General features: G+C 36.3%; 2 protein-coding genes across 2 annotated transcripts in view; one reads left to right on the forward strand and one right to left on the reverse strand.

The window, feature by feature from the left end:
• LOC125073282 (ATP-dependent RNA helicase DDX24) lies at positions 1 to 9,058 on the forward strand. The gene is made up of 14 exons (XM_047684042.1): positions 1 to 190; positions 460 to 892; positions 1,264 to 1,764; positions 2,438 to 2,590; positions 3,069 to 3,222; positions 3,678 to 3,855; positions 4,212 to 4,338; positions 4,734 to 4,866; positions 6,449 to 6,538; positions 6,905 to 7,016; positions 7,154 to 7,271; positions 7,452 to 7,629; positions 8,020 to 8,188; positions 8,897 to 9,058. The coding sequence occupies exons 1-14, from the start codon at positions 50 to 52 to the stop codon at positions 9,005 to 9,007; spliced, it is 2,598 nt and encodes an 865-aa protein (XP_047539998.1). The 5' UTR covers positions 1 to 49; the 3' UTR covers positions 9,008 to 9,058.
• LOC125073542 (4-hydroxy-7-methoxy-3-oxo-3,4-dihydro-2H-1,4-benzoxazin-2-yl glucoside beta-D-glucosidase 1d, chloroplastic-like) overlaps positions 8,938 to 23,504 on the reverse strand; it is a 20,219-nt gene continuing 5,652 nt past the window's right edge. The window contains exons 4-13 of the mRNA XM_047684403.1: positions 18,886 to 18,992; positions 18,284 to 18,431; positions 17,330 to 17,496; positions 16,490 to 16,750; positions 15,749 to 15,837; positions 15,469 to 15,616; positions 14,499 to 14,662; positions 13,986 to 14,138; positions 13,629 to 13,720; positions 8,938 to 10,034 (exon numbers count right to left, since the gene is read on the reverse strand). Of these exons, the coding sequence (XP_047540359.1) occupies positions 9,788 to 10,034; positions 13,629 to 13,720; positions 13,986 to 14,138; positions 14,499 to 14,662; positions 15,469 to 15,616; positions 15,749 to 15,837; positions 16,490 to 16,750; positions 17,330 to 17,496; positions 18,284 to 18,431; positions 18,886 to 18,992 (1,576 nt within the window). The 3' untranslated portion in view covers positions 8,938 to 9,787. The remainder of the gene's footprint in view (positions 10,035 to 13,628; positions 13,721 to 13,985; positions 14,139 to 14,498; positions 14,663 to 15,468; positions 15,617 to 15,748; positions 15,838 to 16,489; positions 16,751 to 17,329; positions 17,497 to 18,283; positions 18,432 to 18,885; positions 18,993 to 23,504) is intronic.

Below are 23,504 nucleotides of genomic sequence, written 5' to 3' on the forward strand. Positions count from 1 at the left end.
TATTTTCATATGTACCTGTTTGAGGTTAGAACATATCAAAGTTTTTAAAATGTCTAAGAAGATTAATAATTTAAAATGGGAATCAGTCGCTTTTGATGGATTCCCAACATCTATGATGGATAAGGGTTTTGTAGCTTTAGAAGAATGCACGGACTATGGTTTGGATAAAAACAGTCGACGCAGCAAGAAGGTAATCAAAACAATAATCTCCTTAAAAATATATAAGTATAACTGACTGAGCCGGTGCTCAGCCGGAGCTCGGTGCTTGATAATGGACATCTCATTACATCTCTGATCCCATGGCTAGTTATACTTATTGGCTTAAACTTTTTACAGTTTCACAATCAATGGGCTAAGATCAAAACTTTTGAACACTTGCATTCGAAAATTGAATTAAAAATGTTGTTTTATAGTATAAAATTTTTGTATAATTGTTTTTTTTTAAAATATTTTACCTAGGCTAAGAAACCTGAAAAGCGAAAGAACATCGAAAATATAAATCCACAGACGGCTAAATCAGAAGTACCACAGAAAAAAATTAAACTAAGCAATGGTTTCACTGTAGAGGCTTGTAAGAACATAACACCATCGACTACCAATGATGCTAAAGATACAAAAAAGAAACAAAACAGAAAGGAGAAAAAGAATAAAATCAAACAAGTTAATCAAAATTCCACAGATGTTACAACAAATTCAAAAGCCACGGTAAAAAAGAACCGGAAACCAAAATTAGGCGAAAATGCATCAGGAGAAACATCAGATTTAACTCCGGTGGACATGCTATCCTGGGCTGAATTTAAATTGCCTGAAGAGATTTTGAAAGCGTTAATGGAGTTAGGTTTTAAGCAGCCTACTAAAATTCAACAATTGTCTCTACCAGCAGCTATCCATGGTAATTAATTTTCAATAAGTACAGTTATCTTCTAACTAGGTACTTCAGGTCTAAATGACTCTGTTGTTAGTATACTTGGATCTTCAACGAGGGTTGCAATTTAAAATCTTTGAAAGCATTACTGACTTGAGAGATTAGAGTGAAGGAAAACTTTATGAGGAACACTGTACATGTAGTGAATTTGTAGTCATTAAAAAAGTAGCTTATTCCCTTCCTTGGGCTTCAAGCTTGCCTTATACCATATTATATTTCATCAAATTAGGTTTAGTGGTTTTGCTGTGAAAGAGCAACAGACGGACAACATAATCTCTTAATAAGTAATACTTTTTATTAATCGAAATCATTTACAAAGTTCGTACTTATCTTTACAGGTCGAAGAGATATCCTCGGTGCTGCCGAAACAGGCAGTGGAAAAACTCTAGCTTTTGGGCTTCCTATCCTATCTGGTATAATGAAACTCAAAGAAAAGGCAGCACTAAAAGGACTTGATGTTTATGATATACCTTACAGGAAGAGTTCAGTTAAAAAGAAAAGCGAGGATATTATTACTAAGGATAAAAAAAATAATAAGAATAAGAAGTTTAGAAAAGACCAGAGACAATTTAGAAATAAGAAAGAAGTAAACAAAGAATCATCAGAAGATGGTTACATTAGTGGTGATGACAATGAAGATGAACAAATAAGTAGTAAGGAAACTAAAGAAGAATCAATCGATGAAGGCAATGATAGTGATGAACAGAACTACATTCACTTATCAGATATGTTTGACTCTGATGATCTGAAATCAAGTGACGAGGATAGTAATGATGCTGGTGAAGATGATGATGGTGATGAAACTTATGGTGTTGATGAAGTTGATACAAATGAAGAAGGTACTTTAACATTTTAATTACTTGATATTGAAGTATCTCTTTATTTTAAAGTAACTTTGGTGGTTTTCCAGCAAGACATTCAGAGGTGAAAAATTATATATTGATTTCTCAAACAGGAAGTCTCGACAAAATAATTCAATTACATTCCAACAATTATAAGGCAGATCTTAAGTAATGAATAACTGCATAGGTTTTGCGTTACAAAATGGTCAAAGAGAGTTGGAATTTAAAGTCCTGATTGATGTTCTAAATTTGAAAAAGTTGTTCTGCAATTCTATAATTTTTTTTATAAATTTTGTGAGTAGACTGAAAAATGTCGGTCCAAGTCCCAGGTCAATTCAATAGTTTTTTGATTTTTGTATTAAGAAATTATAATTAAGAGATTCCGCAATGCCACACTCAGAACATACATGCCTTACAAATAAAGAAATTGCCAATCTGTTATCTTATCTATCTCGGGTCTTTTTGGGAAGTGCTTAATTCGTGTTTATAATTCATATCTTGCACTATATATTCAAGTGAAGGAGAACATAGGAAATATATGTTTATCCACCAATCCTCATAAGAGCAGCATGGTGACCTATTAGGTGACCTTAACTTAAACAGAGAGGAGAGTGGAGCAGTGACACATTTACAGGAATTTATTTTACTTTTTTTATGATATATTTTTTAGGTATTGGATGCGTTAAAGTCATAGACAATATAGACTTGCCTGGACATGTGACGGTCAAAACTGGGAAACCACTGTATTGTCTAATCTTGACACCGACAAGGGAATTAGCGTTACAAATTAGCAGACATTTGATCGCTGCAGCTAAGTATACAGGTACGGTTTATTAATATAATTTTATTTATGGGTTATTATTGGGTGGGGAGTGGTTTCAGGGATTGTGGTGATAAAGATATGTGATTGACAGCTTTTGATTAAATGAATACTAGATTTCTTGGATTACCTGCTCGGCTAATTTGTTTTTATAATAAAATAGTACTGAAATACTGTCAGTATTTCAGTACTGAGATTCATACTGAGAGGGATAAAATAGGGAACGCCCCATTTTAACCCAACACAAAAATCCGCGACCACAGATTTTTTTACCTGTACATTTTTTATTTAACTTTGCGTGTTTTTTTATTTTTTCGTAGTTTAGTTCCTTGTTGCTTTTTTTTTAGAATTTTCATTTTAAACTACACAAGTATTATTTCATTCAACTTAATTCTGTAACTATTACAATAATTTTTATTTGAATAAACAATTTTTATTTTTATTTTATATTCTGTGTTAATTTTAAGCGATTACATTTAAGGTATAAAAGTAGCGACAATTGTTGGCGGTATGGCGGCTGTGAAGCAAGAAAGAGTGTTGCGATCAGGTCCGGAGATAGTGGTAGCGACACCAGGTCGTCTGTGGGAGCTGCTGAGCCAGGGGCAACCGCATTTACAACAACTGCCTACTGTCAAGTAAGTATTAAATTTGTGATTTAGTTGTTTTGGAAAACACACTTAAATTTTTTTTTAAAGAAATAATTATATTGTCTCTATCTTGCAAATATCAATTATAACAGCCTCCTTGATAGATATAAGGCCGCAGATCCCGAGGTCCTGGGTTCAAATCCTAGGTTGGGATGGTACAAATTGTTATTGGGTTTTTTCAGTGAAAAAATTTTCAGTAGTTAACAGTATGAAAGTTAGAAGTGTGTGCGCTTATGTGCCTCGGAAAGCACAATAATCCGTTAGTCCAGCGCCAGTTCTTTTTTCGGTTGTGTCGGTTTGCCGTCCCATAGGAGAGTGAGGGAATAGAGAGTGCACTTGTGTTTGCGCCAACGTAGAAGAACTTGTCCATTAAAATATGACCTGCCTAGTTGGCTGGTCTCCCTTAAAATTGGCAGCTATCAACATATATAATTTTGTCACAGGTTTCTGGCTATAGATGAGACGGACCGTATGATAGAACGTGGCCACTTCGATGAGTTACAGCCGCTGCTCGAGAGACTCAACTCGGACGAAGCGCATAAAAACGCTCGACAGAACTTCGTGTTCTCAGCGACACTTACACTGGTACACGATCTGCCAGCACATATGAGGGGTAAAAAGGTATATACTGTATTTTCTTATCCAATACTGTTATTTTTATAATTATACTTTTGGTTCCGTTTTAAAAGAGAGTTTTAATGAATTGTCTGGTATATCTGTGAGCGTGTGCCTTTTCGTATTGATTATGTGTGTATGTGTGTGTGCGTAGATGATGTACAGGTGTCTCTGGATGTGTCTGGATTAATATTGCAAGTGAGATGTGTTTTTAAATGTAAATCATATGCTGATAAGTATTTTAAGGCTCGAGATAAATTTTTTTTAAAAAAAACTTAATGTTATTTTGAAATTGTCTAATATATAACAGCTTGTAGGTGTTTGATATATCAATTAATATATCTATTTTTTAATCTTAAAAGGTAACAAAAAGAGGGAAGATATTAAACAGAAAGGTAGAAAAGATGACGCCGCAGCAGAAAATCAAGAGATTAATTAATATGATCGGAATGACAGATCCTAAAGTTGTAGACATCACTACACAGTTAGGTGAGATGTATTTTATTTTAGCAACGTTTTTTAAAGAATAAATTAAGAGAATCATTTTTGGTCCTTCTAGCCGGATTTCGGCTAAGATAGCTGATATGAAAGGCATTTGTGTGTGTACTTTACATTGCAGTGTGTGTAATGACACTACTGTCTCACTCACGTAATCCGATAACATATCATTGCTCACTAATAGACTCATATCATATCATATAGATATACGGGCTTCCGCGCAACGCGATTCTAACACTATCTACTTTAAATCGCGCTGTTACACCTTGATAACTTTTTTATAATCTAAGTTCCAGAACCTCGGAAAGCTCCCTTATTTAAAGTCTCTAGACGAATAAGGGTCAACGATGTAATGGTAGAATTAAAGTAAAAATTTAATATTACAGGTACAGCAGAGACTCTAACCGAGAGTCGTATTGCTTGTTCTTTAGATCAGAAGGACGTATACCTATACTATATATTAAAAAGACACCCGGGACGAACAATAGTCTTCTGTAATTCGATTGGCAGTGTGAGGAGGTAATCATTATTTATTATTTTTATATTATTATATTGAACGCATGTTTTTTTAATTAATAATCAGTTATTACAATAATATTTCATTCAATTATAATTAAAATTTTGATCGTTTCTGACAAATCAAAGATATGCAGCCACAATAAACGACGGTGTTATCATCTGTGGAGATATAATAATAATAATAAATAAATATACATGTATGTATATAAGATAAAAAATTTACTTAATTGGAGCTTCCAAATAATGTAACGCAAAGATTTTGTTAGTGATGTAATTAACATTCTTATATGTAATATTGCCGAAATGGCCCAGTGGTTAGAACGCGTGCATCTTAACCGATGGTTTCGGGTTCAAACCCAGACATGTATCACTGTTTTTTCATGTGCTTAATTTGTGTTTATAATTCATCTCGTGCTGGGCGGTGAAGGAAAACATCGTGAGGAAACCTGCATGTGTCTAATTTCAACGAAATCGTGCCACATTTGTATTCCACTAACCCTAACATTGGAGCAATGTGGTGGAATATGCTCCAAAACCTTCTCCTCAAAGGGAGGGGATGCCTTAGCCCAGCAGTGGGACATTTCCAGGCTGTTAATGTAACGTAATATGTAACATTAGTAATACTCAAGAAACATTTGTAACATAAATATTACACTGTCTGGCAAATCTAAATCGAATGTTGGACAATGTCGCAGAATTTTATCTAAAACCCAAAGGTTTCCTTATAATGGTTTTGTTTTAACATCGACTAAAATTTTAACTATAGCAAATGAGACAACGATCAGTGGTGCTTGTTCGTGATTGAATTAGTGATATTTGGTTAAGATTCAAATGCGTTTTCAACTAGACTTTATAAAAATGCTAATAATTCATTAGCTAATTCAACCTTATTCAAAATTATATATATAAGGTTATATCCAAGTGCTCGTACTCGAAATATTACAACATGTCATAAATACTTGAATGTGTTCTTTAAATGTATTACGTTAAGGTTTGTTTTCGTGGTGTTCCATATTTTTGAACACTTTGGATGCTTAGAAACTATTGTCACTTTGATTATTACCATTTTAATGACGATTTGAATTAATATATTTGACTAGCTGTGCCCGCGACTTCGTGCGCGTTGTTTGAATTTAAGTTATTTGGATATTGTAGCGTGATTTTATTTTTATTCTATATATAATTCTAAAATAAAAGTAGCCTAAGTTACTCCTTATTACATCCGCTATCTGCCAGTGGAAGTCCCGTCGAAATCGGTTCAGCCGTTCCAGAGATTAGCCGGAACAAACAGACAGACAGACGGAAAAAATTGTAAAAAATGTTATTTTGGTATATGTGCCGTGTATACATACATATGCATCTAGTAAAAATGGGTTATTTTAATATTACAAACAGACACTCAAATTTTATTATATGTATAGATGATGTTTGTGCTTCAATATATTTTGGCAAAATTAATGTTTACAACATATTACTCACTGTAGGTGCTTCTATGTTTTTGTTAATCTTATCTGTTTCTTTATAAATGATGCTGACTGTACACAAGATTTGTTACCTATTAGAAGTGTAATTTTTTTTTCAGGCTAACCCAACTACTGTCTTTGTTAAAATGTCAACCGTTACCCTTGCACGCGAGTATGCCGCAAAGACAGAGGTTGAAAAATCTTGAAAGGTTTGAATATATTATAATATTTATTTATGAACACTACTCGCTAGTTTTGGAACTTCTTAAACAATTTATCCATTATAACATACAACTTTGTCATTGTGAGAGTTGTTAACGGTAACTGACCTGAGTATAAATTCAATCAGATTTTTAGCGTTTTATAACAATTTTTATTCTAATGAATAGATATTTTATTTTTTTATAAGTATGTTATTAAAATGTACCTTCGAAATTCATCAAGAATTTTTGGAGAATTTGAATGATTTTAAATATAAAATATATTAAAGAAAGTTTATTAATACAATAGAATATACTATGATAAATTTTCTACGTCTACGTCGTTTTAACTTTGCATATGAATTTGCTTGACAGATTCCGCGACGATCCACTCGGTGTTCTCGTAGCGACTGACGTCGCAGCGAGAGGGCTGGACATACCCAACGTTGATCACGTGATACACTATCAAGTACCTAAGACGGCTGAGGTGAGTGATGTTTATTTTTGGAAAACGTATATCTTTTAAGCAGTAGGAGTGTACCACAAGGAACAATTCTAGGTCATTTTTTGTTTTTCATATACATTGAAGATCGTATACAGGTAAATCTTGTTATTTTTTTGTAGAACTACGTGCATCGAAGCGGTCGTACAGCTCGCGCTACCAAGGAAGGTCTAACTATACTCATGATGGAGCCCGCCGAAGCTTACTCCTATGCGAAACTCTGCAGAACTCTCAATAAAAGTAAGTCGATAGACGTATCTTCGAGTAAAGAAAACGTTTAATGTTACAAGTAGGTAATATATTGCTACAAAGCGTTGGTACACATATAAGTACAAAACATTTAAGCGAAGTAAAGAATGATAGAGGTGCACGACAGCACTCGTACGAGTGGTGCCCCTCCAACCGCAAGGCCACTTCCAGCGTCGGAGATCCCGTCGTTCCCGGTGGCGGCGCAGGGCGCGGCGCCCGCCCGGGAGCTGGTGGCGGCGGCGCGCGCGCTGGAGGCGCTGCAGCTGCGCGCGCGCCGCCTGCGCGCCGCCGCCGCCTGGCGCGCGCGCGCCGCGCGGGACATGGACATGCTCCTCGACGACGACGACGTGTATCCTTGCCAGCCGCGATTGAACGGACGTCGAGATAGACTGAGATCTCACCTTGTGTATACCGCTACATAATAATTCGTTACACATGATTATAATAATATCAGGAATTGTTTCAGCTACTCGGCTGTGCGTCCTAAAATATGTAACAATTGGTACTTTGCTTCAGATTTAAGTGTTTTCAGTCTTAAGGTTCTAATGATATGGATATCCATTGTAACGAGCTCCGGGGACATGACGTCTTAGAACATAATAATTCTACTGACATTGAAAATTTACCAGAAATGGTACATATTTCATTGCAATTCTCGATGGGATGTGTTCACTAAGCGAGTAGTAAAAACACTAGCTTCTGCATCTCCGATTATAATGATTCCTTTAACTCATCACAGTCCAGACGTACAAGTTGATCCCTCCATAGACAAAGCGTTACGCGTTAAAAAGAGACAATTGGAGTCTATGCTATCCAGGCCGTTGTTCCCGACGGGATTCTCCTTCAAGTACCCAACTTTGAACGATCCCGATGCTCTACAAGTGACGTCAAACGAAAACGCATTGCAGGTAATTACGATAATTGTGTGTGTGTGCTTTTTTTAAAGTGTGTTTTCTTAGGACGTGAGTGATATAAGTTTGTTTTGTCATATTGATGTTGGTACCATAACATGTGTACGAGTTTCTTACCGTTTTTCGGAGGCTGCTTTCCGGAACGGCGGAGTTTAAATATTATCGTTTCAAAAATACTTTAGTGTAAAGTAATTTTATTTTTACTTGAATAAAATACATTTGATTTGATTAATATTATTACGGCGAATGACAGTCGACCAAACAGTTACACATTTCGGGAATGTTTGTGTGTGAGATAGTCCAAGTGACGTATAGACGAATATATATATATATATATATATATATATATTAAAAAATATATATAGCAGCTATCATAGTTGTTTATTTCTGAATTATTTTTAAAATTTTAAATCTCTAACTCATCATTGGGGTTATTACTGCTAGAGCATAGAAACTGTTTCTATCAAATATTTGTTGCGGATTGATAAATGTTGAAGTCGTTAAGTCAGTATTATGGAGTATTATGCTACTTCAAAGGTCCATAATACTGATTTGTGATCTTTTGATTTAATATCAATCCGCAACAAATATTTGATAGCAACAGTTGTATGCCCTAACCGTAATAGCCCCACTGATGATCAATGAACAAAATATTCAACTTCAATAGCCCAAAGCGAGTTCATAAAAACGTGGTCTGTTTCACAGGTTATGAAAAATGCGTTGGAGTCCGGTAAGTTGAAAAGAGATAAAAGGAAAGGCAAGAACGAATCATTGCTCAATTTAGGGAAGGCTTTTAAGAAAACGGTGAAGATTTAACTTAATATTTATAGACTGGAATAGAAATAAAACGATTTATTACAAGCTGTTTATGTTTTGTTTTTAATGATGAAGGTTTTATTGCTATAAACACAAGATTGTTTACAAGTAAAGATTTGTCAAATAAATACGCATTTTGATTTTACACATTTTGACATACTCTGTATTTAAAATGGCGGAATAGGGTTACTCTGAGTTTTTAACCGCTTCTTCTCTACCGGTAGCTATACATTTAATTCAACAGTGTAATGTGATGATTTAAAAGTGCTTTTATGAGCCTACCTGATTGAAGGATGTTTTGATTTTGATTTTTGGTTGATGCTCATATTCGATATACTATTATAGCCTATTCCAAACACAGTAAAGAAAAGACAAATGTATTTGGACACTCAGTTGACGTGATATCATTGTAGATCTTAAAAAATTACTGGTATTCATTGTGGATTCGCGAAAAACTGACGTGTTTTTCGGCGAAGATCTTATCGGGACTTCGGAAATTAGAATTGAAGTGGACATAAGTAGATGAGTGGAACGGTATTATATAGCAGAGCTATTAAAAAAATGCAGCTATGAGATGTCCATGCGAGTTGATATCTACTTAGGAGTACGTTTGGAATACGTCATATAATATTTGGATGGATTTTTATTGATGGAATAGTTTAACTATATAGTTCTAGTAATTATTTTCTGAATTTATTTTGGGTAAGGAAGCTATGCAAATGGTCAAACTAATGTGAAGAGGTCAACGTCGTCCATAGACATTATCGCTTCAAAATATAATCACAGAATATCGACTATATAGAATAATAATAAGAAAGTAAATAAAATATTACTGCTGTATAGCGTAATTGGGGCGGTATTTCTTACGTTACTTCGATAGGATCGTCCTGCGATGAATGTCTTCTTTAGGCAAGTGTCATTAAGTGTCCGGTTCTTTATTACGCATGCGTAGAAATGTGCCGAGGCTCGAGGTGTTCTTCTGCGATCAGGATCTTCGAAGTCAACTTCGTAAAGTCCAAATTTAACTCTGAAAATTATACGTACCTATAAAATTGTTAGGAATATAAACTATTAAATATTTTCTACGAATACTATTCTTTATACCCGGTAAAAGTTAGCTTGATCTTTTTGACAGACGGGCTAGTGATGGGAAACAGAAAATAATGAGTAGTCCAAAAAATAACGTTTTAAAATACTTGTAACTGTGATGAGATCGTGTGGGTGTATTATGTGGGAAATTCTATGTTTTATTGCACTAGACATATAAATCATTGGGTAGATAAGCGACGGTGGGTCCATTACCATTATTAGTACCATTTTAATATTACAGGGTTATTTTTGGTCCTCCCGTCAAATTTAAATAGGTGCGATAGACCATGAAAGTAATTTGAACATTCCTTTGTACCACGAGCTGGGGTGTGCGTTTACGTCAGAGATGATATCTGCTCTCGACGCCTCGGCAGTCTTGAAGGACAGGACCTATCAATTATCTGGCTGCGTGTAGATTGTGACGACCATCCGCGAATCTACGCTTGCCTTTATAGGTCCCATAGCGGTAATGCCGAAACCGACCGACTGGTTGAGCACGTCCAAATGGCTACAGATTCCGTACTGCAGCAGATCCCATCCGCAGAGATCGTGGTTCTTGGTGATTTTAATGCCCACCATGCCGAATGGCTTGGATCACGTACTACTGATCATGCGGGTAGATCTGTTCTCGACTTCGCTTTAGCATATGATTTGACACAACTGGTCACCTCGCCAACGCGAATACCGGACGTGGAGGATCATACACCTTCCCTGTTGGACCTTCTGCTGACTTCTCATCCGGATAGCTATCAGGTTATCGTCGATCCCCCTCTGGGCTCGTCGGACCACTGTCTCGTTCGGAGTACAGTTCCGGTTATGCGGTACTCACGACCTCGTTTCATGGGCTGCCGCCGCGTGTGGCACTACAAGTCAGCGGATTGGGATGGGATGCGGTCCTTCTTTGCCTCCTACCCATGGGGCAGGTTTGTTTCTCGCTAGATGATCCGAGCATTATTGCCGACTCTGTTGCCGATGTGGTGCTTCAGGGTATGGAACTGTTCATTCCGTTTTCTGCGGTGCCCATCGGTGGCAAGTCCCAGCCCTGGTTTGGTCGTTTCTGCAAAACGGCCTCACGCCGAAAATGGGAACGTTACCATGACTGGGCTAACGCATCAGCGTCTCGTGATGTAAAGACCAGCGCATTCAGAAAGGAATATAACTCTGCCTCTAGGTCCTTCAAAAATGTGATTGCTAAGGCGAAGACGGAGTACATTGGCAGAATTGGCGAGAGACTGGTGCGTCTCCCTTCAGGAACACGTGCGTTCTGGTCTCTCGCTAAAGCTGTTCTTGGGAATTTCTGTCAGCCTTCTTTTCCATCTCTGCACAAGGACGGTGAGTCATTGGCCCATACCGCGAAAGAGAAAGCTGATCTTTTAGGCTCTCTCTTCGCGTCGAATTCGACCCTGGATGACCAAGGAAATTCACCACCAACAATACCGCGATGTGATACCACGATGCCGGAGGTTAAATTCCGGCAAAGTGCAGTTCGTAAAGCACTTTTTTCCTTGGACATTCATAAGTCGAGTGGACCCGATGGCATCCCTCCAATCGTGCTACGGACATGTGCTCCCGAGTTGGCACCGGTCTTAACGCATCTTTTCCGGCAATCTTACGCATTAGGCGTCGTCCCGATCTCCTGGAAGACTGCTTTAGTGCATCCGATTCCCAAAAAGGGTAACCGCTCAGATCCGTCCAATTATAGGCCTATAGCCATCACCCCCTTGTTCTCCAAGGTAATGGAGTCCATTGTAAACTGTCAGCTCCTGTGGTATCTAGAGGAGTACCAGCTGATTAGTGACCGCCAGTACGGTTTCCGTCGAGGTCGCTCAGCCGGTGATCTTCTAGTTTACCTTACTCATAAATGGGCGGAAGCAGTTGAGAGCAAGGGGGAGGCATTAGCAGCCAGTCTGGACATAGCGAAGGCCTTCGATCGCGTATGGCACAAAGCGCTTCTTTCGAAGCTTCCTTCCTATGGGCTTCCCGGGAAATTATGCAGTTGGATTACCAGCTTTTTGGCAGATCGGAGCATCAAGGTCGTTGTCGACGGTGCATGCTCCGACCAAAAATTCGTCAACGCTGGTGTTCCACAAGGCTGCGTTCTGTCACCCACTCTGTTTCTTCTGCATATCAATGACTTGTTGCAAATCAGGAACATTCACTGCTATGCAGACGACAGTACCGTTGACACCTCATACACCGGCCGTGCTAATATTTCTCGGGAAAACGTCGAAGAAAACCGGAACAAACTTGTGTCTGAAATCGAGTCTTCGTTAAACGAAGTCTCGAACTGGGGCCGGCTAAACCTAGTCCATTTCAACCCCAAAAAGACGCAAGTTTGCGCGTTAACCGCTAAAAAAACACCATTCGTCGTATCTCCACGATTCGAGAACATTCCGTTAGCCGCCACAGCTAGTATCGGAATACTTGGCGTTGATGTTTCGAGCCTCGTTCAGTTCCGCGGTCAACTGGAAGGCAAAGCCAAATTGGCATCAAAAAAGCTTGGTGTGCTCAGCAAGGCAAGACAGTATTTCACGTCGGCCCATCGCCTAAGACTATACATGGCGCAAATTCGGCCTCACATGGAGTACTGCTCTCACCTCTGGGCGGGTGCTCCCCAGTACCAGCTCCTTCCATTGGACCGTATCCAACGTAGAGCAGCTCGAATTATCGACGATCAAGCCCTTTCTGATCTGCTCGATACTTTGGCGTTGCGTAGAGATGTTGGATCACTCTGCATCTTCTACCGAATTTTCCACGGGGAGTGTTCCGAGGAATTGTTTGGATTAATCGCGGCAGCTGAATTTCACCTTCGGACATCTCGACAAAATTCTAAATTTCACCCGCACCACTTAGATGTCCGTAAATCCACAACAGCGCGATTTTTAAGGCATTTTCTGCCTCGCACAACCACTCTGTGGAACCAGCTTTCGCCGGCGGTTTTTCTGAACCGATACGACTTGGGAACCTTCAAGAAAAGAGCGTACTTATTTCTTAAAGGCCGGCAACGCACCTGTAACCCCCCTGGTGTTGCAGATGTCCATGGGCGGTGGTAGTCGCTTTCCATCAGGTGAGCCTCCTGCTCGTTTGCCCCCTATACCATAAAAAAAAAAAAAAACTTTAAAAATATTCAGACCTTCCATACGAAATCTTTTTTTCAAAAAAAAAAGTTATACCAGCTAAACCCCCAACCACTATCCAAAGAGACCCAAACCAAAAAGACCCCCGTTCAACAATAACTTAACAATGATCTTTAAAAATAATTTTTTGCTATCGATATTTGTAACAGTTACTGCCTGTTATTCGTATTCCATCCCGTCCATCCGACCGATGTAACATTTTACAAGCGTAAATTATTTTCAGTCTTCCTATTTAAATTTCACTTTGAAGCAATAAAAAGTCTTAAAATTTATAACGCTTGAATCTTTAGGGACTTTTGTGTTATATGTATTTTTGAATATTTTAATCAACAAGATATGTGCGCGTGTGTATATACAATAAAAAAATCAGTCACATCATATCTACATAAACTTACTCATATCCTTGCAACCATTCAAAGTTGTCTAAGAGTGACCACGCTGTAAACCCAATAACGCTAACGTTGTCCACTTTGATGGACAGCAGCACCTGTAAAGAGTGATGACTTTCTACTTCTGGGGCCATGAAACAAGATCATTTGTCAAACAGCATTGAACGAAATTAGCCTGTCTCGTGGCCTAGTATCTTACAGACATAATACAGCAAGTATTCAGGTTTGCCAGAAATTAGGTACAAAGGAAATATTCCCATACAATGTTCACAAGGTCAGTGTTGCAATGGCGGCAGTGGCAATTTTAAGGACGATAGTGACCATTGATTTTAGAAAGCCCGTAAAGGTATTATGCCCGTTCACCTGTTCCAAATACGCTTTGTAGAAGTCAACTCTAGCATAGTCGTCGAGCTGGATGCCCGCAGAAGAGTAGCCGTTCTCTGTGATTAGGATATCAACGTTTCCATACTGTTTTTTCAACCACTCCATCTGTCTCCGGATGCCTTCGGGGTATATCTGAAATATTTGTATTTGCTTGAAAACATAAGATAATTGGGATAGAATTTGATCATTATTTTAGAACGATTTGATGAGTTTAATATCAAATAACCCGACTTTATTCTAGTCATAATTAACATTTTGGACTGACTCCATATATCGATCGTATGATATTGCAGTAGAGCGATTCTGTAAGAATTCACTTTAAATCTCACTCGTGGAATATTGACAAGCAACTTACGGTGATACGCTTTTTGTGCGTGTATCTTATACATTTAAAATGTCCAGTGTCCCTCGTGTTGTGCAGTGAGTTTCGAGTTTATCTTATAGAATATCTCTACAGATTTTGAGATTATCAGCTGGGAATACATGAATTACCGGTAATAATTTAGAAGCGCCATAAAGTGCATTGGGAGGATGTTCCAATATGGCATTTAAATGCGGTGAGCCAGTTAAAAACCAGAAGCCGGTGTCCTCTCCAAGCTCTGCTCGTCTGATCATATATGTGGTGTAATGGTTCATAGCTAAAAAATCTGCTGTACCTGAAATGTTGATTTTGGCTATAGTACTACTTTTTCTTAAATGCTTTCTTAAACAGCTGGTGTCGTTGAAATGATAGGATCAACATCAGAACGTTTTGTTCAGTTATGTCTTTTTGTTTCGCCATAATCGTTGCATGCTTAATATTAATTTAATTTAAATTAGTAGCCGAGATGGTTATGGAAACCATTATGCTGTTTCGAAAATTCTGAAACGCGCTCTTCCGATGAACAGAACAATTATATAAATCTTTCAACTGTCGCCATTTTGAAGCACAGCAGCTTATTTCCGATTTTTTACGCTGTATTGTGTAACTATGGTCCATTTAATTTTTTTTAAATCGTTTCTCTATGTTCCAACGTATATCAGATAAAATATTCTTTACTCAAGTAGGCTTTTACAAGCACTTTTGAATCATCATTTGACTAACTATATTAAGTGAAGCTTGGTAGCTTCACTTTTCGGCTTCACCGTTTGTTTTTTATATAACACAACTAAAAAGTGAAAATATTTTTAATCTTAAGTAAGTGGTCACCATCGCCCATAGGCAATGGCGCTGTTAGAAATATTAACCATTACTTACATCGCCAATGCTTCACCGACCTCGGAAACTAAGATGTTATGTAACTTGTACCTGTAGTTACACTGGCTCACTCACCCTTCAAACCGGAACACAATAATAATGAGTACTATTGTTTGGCGGTAGACTATCTGATGAGTGGGTGGTATCTACCCAGGCGGTAATAAGGAGTAGAATGGATTTTTTTGTGATAAATTCAATGCGATTATATTTTTGGGTACATGTTACCTTTAACAAATTCTTTTTGCTCATCCGTAAAAGAAGGAAGCGTCGACTCATTGTATCCATGTGTCAGACTGTACTCCAGCATAGCCTTTTCAATAGAGAGCGGCCACCCACCCCTTTCCGAAAATATTGGATGACAATATCTGCCAACCTGAAAAAATTATATTTCAAAAGACAGATATCATTTGTGTGATCGATCAAATTTCATTTTAAACATATTTAAAAGTTCTCTTTTATTTAGATCAGATTCTAAAAGAACAAAGCAGTATGCTTTCTTCTTTACCGCATTTTCCCTCCCAAGCTCAGCCAGTTCCACGTCCTTAGGAGAGAATGGTTCAATCCACAACATGTTGTTTGCGATGGAAATTCTTCCTGAAAGGTCACATTAAATGCCATTATTGTTTTGGTAATTACGGTTAGTTTTTATTGTACAAATAAATGTGACATGGTCACTTCGTATTATAAGGAATTAAGAATAATAAGCAGTAGGTAAAATACAACAAAAAATATAGAAGACTGTCTCATGTATCTATGACCAAATTTCTTTGATGATAGTCTGTATGAAAGACCAACCAACTACAGTGTATTCCAATCAAAGAAGGTAAAGAAACAAATCTTATATATACGTATTTCATGCGATTTCATAATAGCTCCGTTATATTTTGCACTCCTAACAGCTCTTGATTTAGATGCCATTATTGATATAACCACACTATTCTATTTAACGACATATATCCACTTTAATTTCCGATATCAGTATCTTCGACATTTAAAACGCCATTTTTCGTAGATTCATATTGATATCATAAATTATTGTATAACATTAATATCGCGTCAAATCAAAGTCAAAGTTGTTGGGAATGTGTCGTATCAGTTAATAAAAGTATTGTCTGTTTGATAATCTTCGATTAGATACAATTTGACAGTTCGCCAAAGGGCTATATGTGATTAGGGTCTCTGCCTGATACACCTTTGTCATATCAATACTAAAAGACTAAAGGCTTAATGTCATAATAACACTTACCACTATATTTGGGTCTAAATTCTTGATCAAATATTCTGTAAGCCTTGGCATGGGCAAGCAATATGTGTTTATTGCACAAATAAGGACCCAATATTGGCTCCTTGACCTTTGGAGCATGAGTTCCTGAATTGTAACCATAATCGCAAATAACAATTGCTTCGTTTATGGTGAGCCATGTTTTGACGCGGTCAGCATAAAGTTTGTACACCACCCTCACATAGTTTCCAAACCAATCTACTATCAAGGGATTAGTCCAACCACCTTGAAAAAAGAAAACACAACAATTATTAATGAATATTACAAATATTTTGCTTTTAATTTTTAAGACATCAAACACTGCCGGGCATCCTCCATATGGTATTATGTCCTGGGCATCCTCCATTTGGTTTTATGTCACGTGAATCTAACCCTTATACGGATTTCTAAATAAAAGGCTGAATGAAAAGCTAAGACCATTTTTTATGCATTATTAGCACACACACTCTGATTATTGATGGTCAACAATCTTCGGTCAGTCAAGAGAAACATCTTTCATCGTTCAACAACTGAGAAGAACTCATGAGAGTAGACATAATTCAGGATGATTTATTTTATTTTAAATATAACTGTAATAACCATAAAATTATATCTTTTTTCAAATGGCCTAGTAGAGAGTTATTTCCATGATGGTGTGTCATCATCTAAAAAGTCGTTGATTTTGAGATAGTCGTTGTCATCGTGTGGCTAACATGCAAGCGATTTTAAACTTAGAACTCTGTATTTCGACCGTATCAAATTTCCAACGAGCTTTTGTAGTTAGTAAATTAAGACTCTATTGAAATATAATCATGATTTTGATACCCATGTCTTGAATTGTCACTGGTAATTCCCAGTGATAGAGCGTGACGATTGGTTCTATGCCCTCGGCGATGAGGGCGTCAATGAGGTCGCTGTAGTATTTGACACCAGCTCTATTCACTTTGTTGGGGAACCCCGTCGGTAGAATACGAGGCCAATTTATAGAAAATCTGTAAATTAACATGTATGTTGATTAGCTATTAGATTCACCAATGACAAGATTAAGTACTGTATTCTATAGTTATATAAGAAGCTCTATTAAACTGTATATTCTACAGTGTATTAAAAACACATAATCCTAAAGTTATTAAAAATGGAGAATAAAATTTATCTAAAACTAGGCCAAATAATGTATAAAAAGTAAAGTAAATATTTATGTACTCATTTTTTAGTTACTTTTCAGTATTCAAAAAATAAAGCTTTATATTTCTAGCTTAAAAAAATACCGACTTTCAACGTTCAACCCCTATTCCACCCTTTGAGGGGTAGAATTTTCAATATCATGACACCCACTAAGGATTCCCTCCTTGTGTCATGATATGTTATTTTATAAGTGTAGATCAATAGCAATACTATAAGTTTTATGCTTCTAGTTCTAAAGATGACAATACTTTCATACAACCTTTCATCCCTCTTTTCAATCCTATACAACACTTTCTTCCAATTAAAAATGTCCTTTCTCAGGCTCTAGACTATTTGTGTACCAAATTTCATTTAAATCGGTCCAGTAGTTTTGGCGTGAAAGCAAGACAGATAGACAGATAGAGTTACTTTCGCATTTATATTATTATAGTATGTATACGGGCAGAGATCTTACGACGAAATACTGATGCCCGAATATCAAGTACAAATTCCCAAATCCTCGAAAACCCTATATCTTAATCGTTACACGTTAGACGTTAAATAAAGATAACAATTTAATAAACAGTTACTAGTTATATTTTTTGTGACAAATACCTATAAAACTGAAGACCTAGTTCTGCAGCGATCCTCACGTCTTCTCGCCACTTGTGGTAGGAGTCCGCGGCGATGTCACCCGTAGCATTATTCTTGACGCTCCCAGGGTTCTCGTGGACAAACCTGTCCCAAATGTTTTCGCCTTTACCTGCAAAATACAAGAAGACCAAACGTGACAAATATTTTGTTTTCATTTATTCAATAAAATATTAAATAAATAAATTGTTAACGAAAGAAATAAGTTTATAACAATGTTTGAAGGGAAACTTCGTGGACGAAGATGGAGTAAAGGATGCGTCGCATTTAGGCTCATTTCTTTACATGAAAGAGAAGGAAGATAGCTACATTACATGGTCATGGATCAGAAGAGAGCGACGTAAATAGGGATAGAAAGAGATAGAGTCGAGCATACGAGACTTGTAGATGAACGCCGCGGACGCTACACAGGAACGTGCATAATTCCAATTCTCTGGATTACACAGTCCTCCTTCATCAGTCATAGCTATTTTTGCACACTAAAACCTAGTTCAAATAACTTTTTACTGCAAAATGTATTATTTTTGGGATATCTAAAATAAAATTCTTAATCAGAGGATACTCACCGTCTGCGTTCCAGCCTCCTTCTATTTGATAAGCTGCTGTCGCGGCGCCGAATTTAAAGTTTGGGGGAAAACTTCGGTCGATGCATTGACATATTTGCAACAAGGCACTGCGAACAAAATAAAGATATTACACCTGTGTACACCGGTTTTCATGGGACGTCACTCCGGGTTCGATTCCCGGCTGAGTCGATATACAAAAAGTTCATTAGTTTTCTATGTTGTCTTGGGGCTCGGAGTTTGTGGTACAGTCGTTACTTCTGATTTTCCATAACACAAGTGCTTTAGCTACTTACATTGGGATCAGCGTAATGTATGTGATGTTGTCCAATATTTATTTATTATTAATATCAAGGATACTCGGACCAGGCCATACGAGGTGATTATTGCTGGTCTAATATAAGAGACGCAGACAAATAAATACAAGAAAGAAACTAAGGCAAAAGTTTCTTTTTAAATATAAATATTTAGTAAACGTGACTTGTTCGATATTCGGAAAAGTTTTTTTTTTGGCGACTTATAGTTATGTTCAAGTTAAGTCAAGTCAAGTCAAGTGTTATTTTAAACATAATATCCATGGAAAGCAAGTTCGTTCAAATCGTGTGTGAGAAGTGCACTTCTCTATTTTTATATATTTTTTTGTACAGTTATTGTGCATTAATTGTCAAGAAAAAACGTTTTTCACGCGTCTTACAATAACTATTCCATAAAAATATTAATTAATACTACTTTCTAATGTGATTAAAATGTTTTGGATATAAATGTCTTTTAGACGTGAATAAATTAAATTACTTGCTAACGACTGGTTTTAGCGGAAATATTATCGATACTCCAAATTTAATCCTGAATATAATTAAAATCATTTTATTCATTAATTAATAATTTATACTACTATAAAACAAGTCCTTATTTAATATTCTTAAGTACTTATTGAAAAAAAAACTATTTATTGACTTTCGTTTTATTTGCGGACGGTAGAATTGTCTAAATGACGTTTAAAAAGTTAATGTCCGAGATTTCGAACAATGACCGAACTTTGAAACAGCTGTAATATCACGATGAAAAAGTGCGTTAAAAACAATTACAATAGTTTATAAAAAAGCTACCAGAAGCGCTTTCGCACGGCTACCATAACTAGGTACATTAAAAGGTTTTTTACCATAAAAAACATCTCCATCGGTCGCTATTTTTTATTTCTGACAACTTCAACAATAACCATTGTATTTAAATATTTTATTTAAGAAAAATTGTGACTGAGTTTTTTGGAGGTTTATTTACGGTAGAATATACATACCGAATACATATATTTTAGTATATAGTTAAATTAATGAAAGCGTATTAATGAAAGCGTAAGACTTTAACATTTAATAAACTAAATATATGTAATTATTATGACTATTTAAACGTTTCGGAGATAAAAATTTTGAACACATATATGAATAAACTGACTTACCATATAGCGACTGGTTTAAACGGAAACATGATCGACACTAAAATTTGGAGCCAAGCTAATTAATTTATCTATAAAAACAACTCGAATACATTTTCTAAAACCCCGTTAGTGGAATCCAATCAAAACTATTAGCGAAACTATTAGCGAATAGATCTGCTACATTGCCCACTACAAACAATTATTGATAACTTTAATTTAATTTTACTACCAAATTTCTGATAATTACTTCGGCCGATTTAAAGTTTCAAACGCGAATTTTGCACGAATCTGTAACGAATATTATAAAATAATCCATTGAAAATATCCTAAATAAACATGACCGATGATTGAAAAATTATTCGTCACAAATCCATGTTTTCAAATATTCACGATAAAGTGTGATTTGTATGCTGTTTTTATCAATTCAAAGGAGATGTAAGTTATTTCTGTAAACACAGGAATAACGAACAGCTAAATATCCTTTCCTGTAAAATTATTCATCAAAAATATATGTATTCCTAAATTTTTTTTTAAAAGTATTGAAAACTTAGCTAAATACAATGATGAGCTTCAAACTTCATGTTACTTCTTCAAACATCGTTAATCGTAACAAAGTAAATATCATATTTTTTCTTTTAGCTAAGTTGTTATTTATTTTATATTATTTATTTTGGTCATTTACGCTCACTGTACACAATAATACCTACGTACCAGCAATAGTAAGTATAGTTGTATTAGAGGGGTTCCCACAGAGCCTTACCATCGATTTAAGATAAGTATTACTACTTTGATTAACATAGACTTAGCTTATTTCTTACATAAAACATTGCAAATATTGAACTGATTAAATGTTATAGAATTTTAAAGCTTAAAACGGTTATGATACGTTCGTGATTCTATTCCTCACAAAAATTAATTTCAGTTTATTCGTAACTGAGGACTTTAACTTATTTATATCGGCTACGATACGTTCCTTGTTATATCCCGACCCAACTTTTGTCCGAAACACAGGATCGCTGTCGTAGTAGAATATTTACTCGGCTTTCGTGCTTACGTTTCGGTTCGATTACGAAAAAAGCTCGGTAAGCTCAACAAGGTAAGACGGTATTTCACGTCGGTCCATCGCCTTTAACTATACAAGGCGCAATTTCGGCCTCACATTGAGTAATGCTCTCACCTCTGGGCGGGTGCTCCCCAGTTTCTTCCATTTACCGTCCAACGCATTCAATGCAGAGCGGTTAAATTTATCGACGATCGAGTCGAGTTCCGCATCTTCTACCGTATTTTTCACGGGGAATGTTCCGAGGAATTGTTTGGATTAATCCCGGCTGCTAAATTTCACCTTCGGATATCTCGTTAAAATTCCAAGTTTCAATTGCACCACCTAGATGTCGAAAAATTCACAACAACGCGATACGATATAACATAAAAAAAAGATAAAATGTCAATTTGTAAGTAGATTTGGGCCTAGACTGTCCCATATTTTTATACTTCATTGATATAATTAACTATCTCACAACGACAACATAAATCTATAATAAAATTGGAGTGTCTGTTTGTAATATTTAAAATAACCCATTTTTACTAAATGCATATGTATGTATACACGGTACATATACCAAAATTTTTGTCTGCCTGTCTGTTTGTTTTGGCTAATCTCTGAAACCGCTGAACCTATTTCGACGGGACTTTCACTGGCAGATAGCGAATGTAATAAGGAGTAACTAAGGCTATTTTAGAATTATATATAGAATAAAAATAAAATCACGTTACAATATCCAAATAAAGTAAATTCAAACAACGCGCACGAAGTCGCGGACACAGCTAGTAAACAATAATATAGTCCGTCCTAGAACGACCGAAACGTAAATCATTATGAATGTATGAATGACATGAATGATTCTAAGCATAAAGAAAAGAGCAATAATTTGTGTCTCTATTCGAATAAACACGTGTTCGTTTTTTTAAATTAAGAAAACCGATAAATATTATTTATTTGATTTTTTTTTATAGACCTGGAATCTTGCCCTTTGGATTTCAATTTTTTTTTATAAAATCTTGAACGTTTTATAAAATAGAGTAATTACATTCGTATTATTAATGAACTATTTAAATAATTTCATCATTAAATATCTATGTAATATATATCTTAGGTTATGTGTACTAATATTATAAATGCGAAAGTAACTCAGTCTGTCTGTTGCTCTTCGACCAGACTTGGCCAAACCGTTGAGCGGAATTCGACGAAATTTGGTACGAAGCAAACTTGGACTCCAAGGATGCCCATGCTGAACACCTGAAAACGAACACTTAAAGTGCGAGCAACAAGTAGTTACATATTTAATCATACATGCTTACACCTTGGTTTGGTCTTGGATATCATACCAACAGACAAGATGAAATCGACGGTTGATCATCCTTAAGCATCTTTGATTTGAAAGTACTGGAAGTAATATTATTTATTATTTTGGGCTTCAGCCCAGGGCCCCGTGCATTACCGGGGGCCCCACCTAAGTCAAGTTAAATATAGACGATAATGCAAAAGAAACTACAACTTTATTAAATTAAACAGATCGTATTTTTTGCAGCGCTACGAGTCCTGCAATTAATCAAAACCATTCTATTAATTTTATTCGAGTCTACGTTCAGATATGTCTTAGTTGGAACCCTTAATAGTGTTAGCCCAAGGCCCCCTAAACTTACGGTCCGACTCTGCACTGGCTTACTCACACTTCACTGCGAAACAAAATCAAAATATACTGTATCTGATGAGGCTTTTACAAGCACTTTTGAATCGTCAGATTTCTCAGATCTATATTCAAATTAAAGCTACCACCGGTTCGAAATGTAGAATCTACCGATTAAAACCGGTAATAAACTCAGTAATTCAGCCTGAAATTCAACAAGTAGGTACCCAAGTACATAAATATTTGATCAGTGGCATCTCCCCAGATAGGCTTGCACATACACAACTGAGACTAATTCAAAAATTCAAACTTCTTTATGCCGTTATTCTCCCCAAGCGAAGCCGGGTTGAGTGACTTGTTATAATATGCCAATTGGTGATATATTACAGTTTAAGTTGAAATTAACTTAAATCGACGTTCATTAACATATATATGGTTATCATAGGTCCGTTTGCTTAAAGGTCAATTACTTGTATTTAGATAAAAATTATATTTGTCCAACG

This window comes from Vanessa atalanta, chromosome 24 (genome assembly GCF_905147765.1).
Source record: "Vanessa atalanta chromosome 24, ilVanAtal1.2, whole genome shotgun sequence".
NCBI lineage: Eukaryota > Metazoa > Arthropoda > Insecta > Lepidoptera > Nymphalidae > Vanessa > Vanessa atalanta.

What these genes read in the sequence shown, in the direction of transcription:
- LOC125073282 (XM_047684042.1), top strand. Translation starts at nt 50, where the DNA reads ATGTCTAAGAAGATTAATAATTTAAAATGGGAATCAGTCGCTTTTGAT. An exon ending in CGCTGCAGCTAAGTATACAG is followed by an intron (nt 2,591 to 3,068) that starts GTACGGTTTATT and finishes ATTACATTTAAG; the next exon opens with GTATAAAAGTAGCGACAATT. An exon ending in CACATATGAGGGGTAAAAAG is followed by an intron (nt 3,856 to 4,211) that starts GTATATACTGTA and finishes TAATCTTAAAAG; the next exon opens with GTAACAAAAAGAGGGAAGAT.